This window comes from Acanthisitta chloris, unplaced genomic scaffold (assembly GCF_000695815.1).
Source record: "Acanthisitta chloris isolate BGI_N310 unplaced genomic scaffold, ASM69581v1 scaffold18631, whole genome shotgun sequence".
Classification (NCBI taxonomy): Eukaryota; Metazoa; Chordata; class Aves; order Passeriformes; family Acanthisittidae; genus Acanthisitta; species Acanthisitta chloris.
This window is the reverse complement of record NW_008654548.1, coordinates 54,842-65,380: the sequence shown is the minus strand read 5'-3', so window position 1 is coordinate 65,380 and position 10,539 is coordinate 54,842. Positions and strand designations below refer to the sequence as shown.

Here is a 10,539-nt window from a genome sequence, read left to right as displayed (position 1 = left end):
GTCACAAATATGTTCATTAGCATCAGCGTTGATTAAACTCTTGTGCAAAAACTGACATCTGCTGGTGAGAAGCGTAACTGGGTTTTCTCGGTTGGAGACATGGGCTGAAGAGCCTAATTTATAACGTGCTGGCCCCTTTGGCCATAGGTGTTGCAATGTACCTTGTCCTAGAGCAGATGGTGTTTAAGCATAAATTTAAGAGTCTAAGAATTTGGGGGAAACTAACTGTAAAATACTTACAAACAAGCACAGGTATTAACAAAGGTGACTGAACTTTCAGTTAACTCTGCCTGCTTTGGACACGTGTATAATGGCTAGAGGGCAAACTTTGTAGGCTTACATTTTAGACTAACTTTCTAACTTTTTGTGACACTATTAAAGACTTCATGTAGTCTTATGCTAATTTAAACCATTCTTTTTCCCTTATGTCTTTCAAGGCTTGCCATGGATGTACATCTTTATCCAAGTGTGACTGCAGCGGAGTAAAAGGTGAAAAGGTAAATATGTCTTTTTCTTGCCTTGACAGTAGTGTGGGTATGCACCAAAGAGCATAACTGTACTAACAATTTCAGGTATTGTCAGACTGACTGGTCTATCTGACAGTGTACAGAATTTCATATTGTTTTCTCAAGAATGGGGAATGAGGGCACAAATTTTTCCAGCTATCTGGCAGTAAAAAAAAAAAAAATCAGACAAGACAAATTCTAGCAGAATTGAAATAATTCCTGTCTATAGCCAAGGCCTGCCTACACTATGTACTTAAGCATGGACAAGCTGAGGTTTGAAAAGTACAGTGATGGCTATGCTAGTAATGCTTCAGTGGGATTTTAAAATACAGTGAGTGTGGGTTATTTTTCCTCTTTTCTTGCATAGCCTGCTCACAAGTAGTTGATGCTCACTAATGTGCTCTGTACTTGCACTGTTTTTCCCCTCATAATTTGTACAGCTGTATACAAAGATGATTGCTGTTGCTGTCTAGATGTGAGCTGGACCATGGAAGTGACACAACTCAGTTACAGCTTTCCCAACACACATAGCTGCCACCCAAGTAAGCAGCTAGTTAATGGCCAAACATGGCATTCTTGGATCAAGTAGAGTAAAAACCATCCCCAACCCAAAAAGCATATCCGTGTGCCTCATCCAGTGCAGTGCAATAGACTGTTTAGGCTGCCCAGAAGGTGTCCTAAGGCCAAGAGATGTATGCTGACATCTCAGAGTTTTCCTGCTTCCATGCAACTTTGTCTTCCCATCTCAGTGCCTGAGCTCAGTATATCTGTGCAGTATTCCATGTTTCTGTCATCGTTATTTCTTACTGTTTTGCAATTTTTTCCTTAGAGGAAACAGCAGGTGCCCAGCATTTCTTGTCGTTACAATGCACTGTAAACACACAGAATCATAGAATCAACTGGGTTGGAAAAGACCTCCAAGATCATCAAGTCCAACCCTACTGTGGTTACTAGACCATGGCACTAAGTGCCACATCCAGTCTCATCTAGTGGACAGTGAATCCACCACCTCCTGGGGCAGCCCCTTCCGATGCCTGATTGCTATCTCCATAAAAAATTTCTTCCTAAGAAACTTTCTTCCGAAGTACAGCTCAGCACTTGTTGAACTGAGCCTTTTCTCAAGTAAATTGTGGTTAAATAGTACACATGTAACTGCTGTTGTCACAGGGAATGAAAGTGATGTGATTGCTACGAAGAGCAGAGGCTTCCACCATTAGTCTTGTAAACAGTTGGCTTGAGATACAATGGAGTCCTCTTAAAGTTGTGAACTAATAAGAGTTTGATAATCCTGTGTTATCAAACCATTTACCCTGTTTTAGCAAGGTTCTAGAAGGGCTTCAGTGCTTTTGATTAATTTCTGACACATTTCAAAGGTAGTTTTTGACTTGCATAAACAAGTTTAACCTTAAATGAACAAAAGTAATGCCAAATAATCAGTCACTGCATTGGCACTATAATGTGCTGACGCAGAATTTCACTATTGGCTGAGGTTAAACACGGCAGATGTCCAAAACTCAGGGTAATGCTTGGTGCCACACCTGCCATAAAGATAGCTTCAGACAGATGAGGTCATTCCTTGGCATTTACTTGCTTTTGGTTCATTGAGTTTACTCCCAATTTACATATCTAGTGAAGAACAGCATTCCCTTGATGGCAAGCTCTCTGGGTTAGATTTGGTTAGCCAAAACATGAACCTGGTTAATGTGTTCCTACAGGATCTTCAAATGCAGGTGCCCAAACCACATGTATCCATATGCTAGTCACATCTTATCTCAGGTTCACTTTGAAGGCGCTTAAACATCAGACTTAGGTTCCCAATGCAGTCATAGCAGGTACAACTTTGGAGTAAGTTGGCTGGTTTTGTTTTGGACTTGCCACATCTATTTTGTGAATTCACAGAGCAAGTAGCTGTTGTCTGGCTAATGTGTATATAAGGCAAGTTTTCATCTTCAGAATGGAAAAGACGCCTTGAAATCTGGGACCTGTGGTTCATTTTCCTCCTAAACCAGGGTGTAAACAGTATAATCCTTTAGGCATGTCAGAGGGGTGATTTTTCTTTTAAACAGCCCTTGTGAAGCATGCAGACCATCATGTACCTTATGTAAAAACAATGAAAAGCAAAGCCTATATTTCTTAGGGATGATGTGTTGCTAGTGGAGCCGGTTTGATCGTACGTGCACACACCTCAGTATGTTAGCTGCCCTATAATTACCAAGCCCTCAGTATCTGATGCATTGCTGGATCCAGCAGTTCAGCTCCGGGGAACCCCAACAGCTCTTTGTCACTGACATCCATAATGCTTTATCTTATAAATTCTTTGGTTCGTTTGGGTTTTTTTAACAGCCTTAAACCTTTTCTACTACTACAAGAAATCAAGGGCTGTTTTAAGATGATTAGGTTGATCCCTCACAGTGTACCACTTAGCTGTACATTTGCTGTAAATTTCCAAGTCCAATACGATCTTCAATCCAGCTTTCTTGCAAATAGTGTTTTTATTCCAGCTAGGTGCAAATTGTTGCCTCAGCAAGAAGTTTCAGGCTTTTGCTTTGTATTTGACACTTGACATTTGGTGTTTCTGCGTCCTTATGCAATGACCTCTAAACCAGGAGTAAAACTCTATAGCTCCTTGCCAAATTGGTGTATGAAGAGCATCAGGCAAAGAGCTGTTTAAATCATCTCCCCTCTTTGATTCTCCCATTGGGAGCGTGACTGCTTTGTAGGGTAGGGAACCGGATTCTGTACTGGGCAGACAGGAAAAGGTCTAATGCACTCAGCTGAGCTCTGTGTTTCTGTTCCAACTGTGCTTCACTTCTGGCCCTATACCAGTGTCTGCATCCAAGTTGCTGTCCACTTGCATTAAGTCAACTAAGAAGTGCTGCTTTGTTCAGCTCAGCAGAACCTAATGCATTCCTTCTTCCTAAGTAGGGAACCGGATTCTGTACTGGGCAGACAGGAAAAGGTCTAATGCACTCAGCTGAGCTCTGTGTTTCTGTTCCAACTGTGCTTCACTTCTGGCCCTATACCAGTGTCTGCATCCAAGTTGCTGTCCACTTGCATTAAGTCAACTAAGAAGTGCTGCTTTGTTCAGCTCAGCAGAACCTAATGCATTCCTTCTTCCTAAGCTTCCTAGCAGTCCCTTTAGGATATCCCCATTTTAACGGATCAGGTAAAGGAATACAAATTGAACTGTAACAAATGGAAAAACTATTTTCTTGTCTTTTTTTGGGGAGCCATGGCTCTTATTTGACTGCTTCCATGCTGCCAGTGATTCTTCTTTAACTGCCTCTGCCATGTGCCCTTGTAGCATCAGTAATTTCTTATCTTGAGCAGAATCAAAACACTCTCAGCTTTTTTTTCTGAACCTCATAGTACAACAGCTGACAAATATCACTGCACTAATTTTTCTTCCTCTGCTGAAACCCACCTCACTAAACTTAAATGTAAAACTGGTAGTGGAAAATTCAAACATACCTAGAATAGTATAATGAAGAAATGAGAGGCATTTACTGGAGAAGTCAGTACAAATTGATTGTAGCTGGGAGCCAGTGTGCTGCTACTCACAGTAAGCAGCTCAGTAGTGAACTGGATTTGGTAAGAACATTAAAACTGAAGTAAGTTGAAGTATATATTTTTCACTTAAGCAACTGGATGATGATTGGGTTTAAACTAAATATTGCTGGGCATTTTTTGATATGAGCCTTCTTTAATATGTAAAAGTTAGTTCCTGAGTTGAAGCTAGCTAAAGAAATAAGCATGATAGATGCTGCACACAGAGCAATTTCTAAGACAAACCAGTAGGACTTGTAGATTATTGTGCTGGTTTTACCTCAGCTGAAAACGAGATCCAAAGATGCGATAAGATCAGCTCAACAAAGACTGGGGAGGAGGAGGGGGTGATACTGAATCTCAGCTGCTCTAGCTGATGAAGGCTGAGAGCCAGGGCTACAGCAAGCAAGCCTGCAGGCATCTTAGTTACTAAGAGGGCACTTGTCCCCAAGACTGCAGTGTTTTTGTGTAAGTGGTTCAGGAAGACTTTCATACCTTCCCTTATCTAGGTATTCCTGTTCCCCTCTGGGGGTTGTAGGTGAACTGATCTTACTGAAAAGAAGTTACAAGGAAACTTAGTTTTCAGCCTGATCAATTCCTTCATGCAAGTTATGTTGCAGCACAGCTGTGTGTGGCTGTGATACAAACGTGGCCTAAGGTGGAGGAGACCATGTTTTTCACAGCACATAAGATGCAGTTGCCCCTCAAAAGGACTGCAAATAATTATGCTAATTTTGATGAGCAGGACTATTGGATTCTGTGCATTCAAATTAAGTTGACTTGATTAAGAAACTGTTCTGTAGTTATTACATCTTGTTAGTCCATGGCCTTTTAAAGGAGAACTTCAGAAGGTGCTGAGTTTACTGAATTTGTTGATCACAATGTAAAGGGTGCAACCCCAAAGTCTCAACTGGATTCCAAGTTCCTAATATGATCTCACACAGGCTTAGTGCCTGGGATTCCAGCAAGAACAGCTTGTCATGACCAAGTTCTGAAGGCATTTCAGATACTCTGGGAAATCCATACCCCTTACAAAGGAAGAATATTCTACTAATGGTTTCTTTGGATGAATATTCCTGGAACCCTGAGCCTCAGAAGAAAAGTATCAGTATTTGTCCTCAAGATTACTATTTCCTTCTGCCTTTATCATGGTAAAATTTAGTACAGATGTGAATCAAGCTCAGCTTTTCTTTCCACTGTTGTATACAAATTCCTAAGAAATAGTTAAAACTTCTCGGATTTCAATCACTTTGTCAAGAGTAATTACATGATTGGTGTATGTGCTCCATAACTGTTGGCCTGAACTGCAGTAATAGAGCCCTGTATTCTGAGATGTTTACAACTTTGGCAAGTGACCACTGACCATTAAACCACAACTGTTTCATCTTGCAAAAGAAGTCACAAATGATATCCTGAAGAAATCTGGTATATTTTGATGAATACAGGTCCTATCAGAGGGGATTTCTTTATTGCATTAAACTGTAACTTTAACACTACTGTTTGTGACTGGTTGGTGTGTTTGTTTTGAATGATGTCTTGATTAGATACTATAGTTCTAAATCTGTAAGTTAGTGCTTTTTAAGCTAAGGAAGACTTTACGTTGGCTTGTATTAGAGTCTGAGGCAGCTCTTATTTTCACTCTGTTGGTTAGAAAGGGAGAGAATAATGTGGCTGTCTACAGTATCACTTCTGTGCTATATTTCTTTTACTACAGACATTTGTATGTGAATCTAGTTTTAAGTAGCCACCCAGAGTTAACTGTCTTTAGATTCTTTCTGAAGTTGACTATTTCCATAGCAAGGGCAGGAAGCAAGTACGTGCCTCTCTTGCCAAATGATACAGCCACGTTCTTGCATGTGTTTAGGCATTGAAATGGGCTGCTCAGCTACTACTTTCTTGAATAGTTTTTGCTCTATTTTTAATAAGTCATCCTTTTTTTCCATGGGTATACCATATCTATGTAAATAAACATCCTGGTTTCTCTCCCCATAATGTCTATTTTTAAGCATTTAATTTTTGGGAATAAATTCTAGAAACATAAATTACTTATGCATGCTTTAAAACTGCATCTATCCCTGATTTCTTAAATATTTCTGTCCTATTATTAGAGTATATGGAACTATGCCAAATTTTTTTTCAATCCCTGTTTAATTGGCTATATGTTGCTGCAGCTTAAAGCATAATTTTAGGGTGTTTCCCAACTATTTTCTTTTCTTCCTATCCCCCAAGCAACAGTCATGTTCAAGCTTGTAAGCTGACAGTTTAGCCATATCTCTGTAGCTGATTGAAGGCAAATGCTTTGCCAGCTACTCTGGATTTATCACTAGATGAGATCAGAATCTGACTCCTTGCCCATTCCCCAAGGAGGCAATGGTTTTATAGCTGATGCATCTTTATTTTGCTATGGAAACAATCCTGTATATTCAGGACAGGAAGATTTGAGTTGAGCTAAACCTTTGTTACTTATGTTTCTCTTTAGTAGCTTCTTGTCTGAAACATGAAGTACCCAGACTTCCTCAGTTCTTTCTGTGTAAGCAGAAATGGCAAGTGGCAGTGTTTGCATTGATAAGAAAATTCATTGCATACTGCCCTGGGACTTCAATATCATTATATCTCCAGTGATAAAATGTCCCTTTCTGGCACTGACTTTTTGTGGAAGACTTCTTAAATTTCTTTGCAGTTCAGTGTATTCCTGCAACAAACAGGCAGTTTTTCCTGGCAAATTTTAGCATCCAAATCTTCATGGAAATCAGCATGACGTGCAATAGGAAAAGTCTGGAGGCAGAAGCAACGTCTGAAAACTGTTGTCCCTGATGGAATCCTTCTGTTTGTTAGAGGTAGAAGACAATGAAAAAGTCCTCCCATCATCTGTGTTCAAGAGAGCTGGATTGACTTGGTTTCTTCTGTCACCCAACTTGCCCACATTTCTTCCTGCAACCAATTTTTTGAATCCAAAATAGCAGTTACAGTGCAGCAATTTCCACTGTAATTAGCCTGATACAGTTCCCTTGGGAAGTGTCTGGTGTAGCCCCTCAACTGTCCCCACGTATAGTCATCTGTTTGCTCTTTGGGGTAATTTGCTGGCAAACTTCACAGGAGTTGCCCTGGCAACAGTTTCCTCATGCAAGTCTCATTGTTTCCACTCACTTTCAAAGTGAGTTTGGAAAATACTCAGTTCAGTTTCAATAGCATCAGTTTACTAGCATCAGCTGTTGCCTCCTCTGTTTCTCTTGCTTAACTGTTTGGCTTCACACCTTTCTCTTTCAAGGCCTTGGCTTCCCAGTTCCATGACTGTTTAGAGTGGAGACCTTGGCATAGTTGCATTTTAGGGAACAGCCTTAGATGACACACAAGGCCAACCCTCTGCTAAAAGTCTGTTCTAGCAACCATTTGCAGATGTTACTTTCTCTAACAAAAATATGAAGAAGTGTGACCAAGTTGAGATGAGTAGGCACTGTGTAGTTAGCTCACACCTGACACATCTCGTATGCAGGTGTGTTTTCTTAGTGTGCAAACGCAGTTCTTGCCAGAGATTGCTCCAAAATCTGGCTCTGTCTAATGTTTTACTTATCTGGCACTTGTGAATTCCTTGTTCTCTCCCCTTCAGGGACACACTAACCCTTTCATATCCTTGCTTGAGATAGTAACATTCCTCCACAGTCCTGCTTTTCAGATGAGGTAGCATGCCAGCTGTATAGCTGGGTTTGCATGGGAAGGGTTTAGAAGTGGGGAGGCTATGGGGATGGGTTCTCTGAAAAGATGTCAGAAGCTTCCCCCATGTCCAACAGAGCCAATGCCAGCTAGCTCCAATGTGAATCCCAACAGTGATGGTAGTACTGCATCTGGGATAACAGATTTAAGGGTGGGGAGTGGGAAACCTGTGTGACACCAACAGCAGTCACGAGGGAGAAGTGAGAATATGTGAGAGAAACAACTCTGCAGACACTCAGGTCAGTGAAGAAGGGGGAGATGCTCCTGCTGCTGGAGCTGAGATTCCCCTGCAGCCCATGGAGGTCCATGGTGGAACAGCAATCCACTTGCAGCCTGTGGAGGACTTCAAGTCAGAGCAGGTAGATGCCCAAAGGAGGCTGTGACCTCCTGAGAAGCTGATGCTGGAGCAAGCCCCTGGTGAGACATGTGGCCTTGTAGAGAGAGAATCCCATGCTGGAGCAGGTTTGCCAGGAGGACTTGTGACCCTATGGGGTACCCACATTGGAGCAGCCTGTTCTCGAAAGACTACATTCCATGTAAAGGACCCATGTTGAAGAAGCTCATAGGTGACTGCTTCCTATGGGAGGAACCCCATGCTGGAGAGGGGGAAGGGTGTGAGGAATCCTCCCTCTGAGGCAGAAGGAGCAGCAGAGATGTGATACATTGACTGCAGCCTCTATTCTCTGACCCTCTGTGCTGCTGGAGGGTAGAAGGTGGAGAAATCAGGAGAGAAGCTGAGCCTGAGAAGGGAGGGGTGGAGGGGAAGGTGTTTTTAAGATTTGGTTCTATTTCTCATTACCCTACTCTGATTTGTAATAAATTAAACTAAATTCTTCAAGTCAAGTCTGATTTGCATGTGACAGTAGTTGATGAGTGATCTCTCCCAGTCCTTGTCTTGACCCATGAGCTGTATTTTTGGATTTTCTTTACCCTGTTCTGCTGTGGAGAACAGTGAATGAGTGGCTTTGGTGGGCACCTGATATCTGGCCAGGGTCAACCCACCACAGAACATCCTGGCACTCAGTGTGCAAAAAGAGAGACTGGACTCTGGCTGTAAAACCTAAGCTAGCCTCAGTTTCTGATGTATTTTCAGTGGAGAGAGATGTCTGTCCTGTACAAGAGAGCAATATGTGGTCTACAGTAAAAGAGGAGTATGTTTACATTTCAATTAATAGGAAACCAACTTAAGCAGACCTGTTAATGATCTATTTATTCCTATGCAAGGAATCATTCTGAGTTCTCCCACCCTGTACTCATATCTGGGATTGTCCCAGCCCAGGTGCAGGATCTTGCACTTGGACTTCATGAGGTTTGCACAGGCCCACATCTCAAACCTGCCCAGGTCCTTCTGGATGCTATCCCTTTCCCTCCAGTATGTCAACCACACCGCACACCTCAGTGTCATGGGCAAACTTGCTGAGGATGCACTTGATCCCACTGTCCATGTCACCAGCAAAGATATTAATCAGTGCCAGTCCCAATACCAACCCCTGAGGAACACCACTCATCACTGGTCTCCACTTGAACACGGAGCCATTGACCGCAACTCCTTGAGTGCAATCATCCAGCCAATTCCTTATCCATCAAGTTGTCCATCTGTCAAATCCATGCTTCTCCAGTTTAGAGACAAGGATTTAATGTGGGGCAGCATTAAGTGCTTTGCACAAGTTTAGGTGGATGATGCCAGTCTCTTTCCTCATCTACCAATGCTGTAACCTCATCACAGAAGGCCACCAAATTTGTCAGCACAGTTTGCCCATAGTGAAGCCATATAGGCTGTCACCAATCAACTCATTATTTCCCTTGTTCCTTAGCATAAGGAACATGATCTTACAACTGTGAAACCATAAAAACATAGTCACAGGAGAGCAGCAATCTACATGCTACTGAGAGCTTTTGTAGGTATTACAGCAGAGGTGAGTTTTCCTGAGAGACTTGGCGACTAATAAAGGTATGTTTTTGTAGGAAGTGCAGATGGTTCTATGTATTTAAGCACCACAGGTGGAACAGATGGTTTGATTATTTTTGGTAAATGGATGCCTTAAAATACTGGATAAACATCTTGGGAAATATGTTTAAGTGTTGCATTTGAATGTAATGTATGTCTGTGTTCAGGAATTTCTGTGGCTAAGCAGGTGAGTTGTTTAATCTCAGCATTAGTTTGACAGTGTGGTGACTTCAGGAAAACAGAAATATAATTTGTGTTCTGAATTTTTCTATCATATATTTTGGTTTTGTCATCTTAGACCTCCACTACCACCTATTCTCTTTGTAGGGTGAAAGGGGATTCCCAGGATTGGAAGGACAGCCAGGTTTGCCTGGATTTCCAGGACCAGAAGGACCACCTGGTCCAAGAGGCTCGAAGGTATGTCCCAATTCACTTGTGTAGCTTAAAGATACTAGACAGTGCTAGCTTACTTGTAGTGCTGATCCTAAATAATTCCAGAACTCTTGATTATCATTGGTTTAATAGTCAAAATCTTCAGATTCTGGGATCTAACATAGCTTTTTTGCTTGGTTGGTTTGAGTAGTCAACCGGAGGAAAAAGATTGTTCTGAATTTCCAGTCCTGTTCTTCACCTGCACAGGTGCTTGCAAACACTACATGCACACTTGTATCCTTTCACTAGGTGCTGCAGATTAAGGTCAAAGAACAGGTTTGGCAAGGTGTTGTGTGTGGGTTTCTTAGTCCTTGCACTAATGTGCAGTGTAAACTCAGTTTAGTTGAGTTTAGTGATAAGAGCTGTGTTCAGCTGCCCTGAGGGGTCCCACCAGTA

At 41.8% G+C, this 10,539-nt stretch overlaps 1 protein-coding gene across 1 annotated transcript in view; it reads left to right on the top strand.

Annotated features, from left to right (window-relative positions):
- The first annotated feature begins 425 nt into the window (after nucleotides 1–425).
- The window catches only part of COL4A5 (collagen, type IV, alpha 5), a 57,389-nt gene continuing 47,275 nt past the window's right edge, over nucleotides 426–10,539 (top strand). Inside the window, exons 1-2 of the mRNA XM_009083574.1 lie at nucleotides 426–497; nucleotides 10,039–10,128. Coding sequence (XP_009081822.1) covers nucleotides 426–497; nucleotides 10,039–10,128 — 162 coding nt within the window. The remainder of the gene's footprint in view (nucleotides 498–10,038; nucleotides 10,129–10,539) is intronic.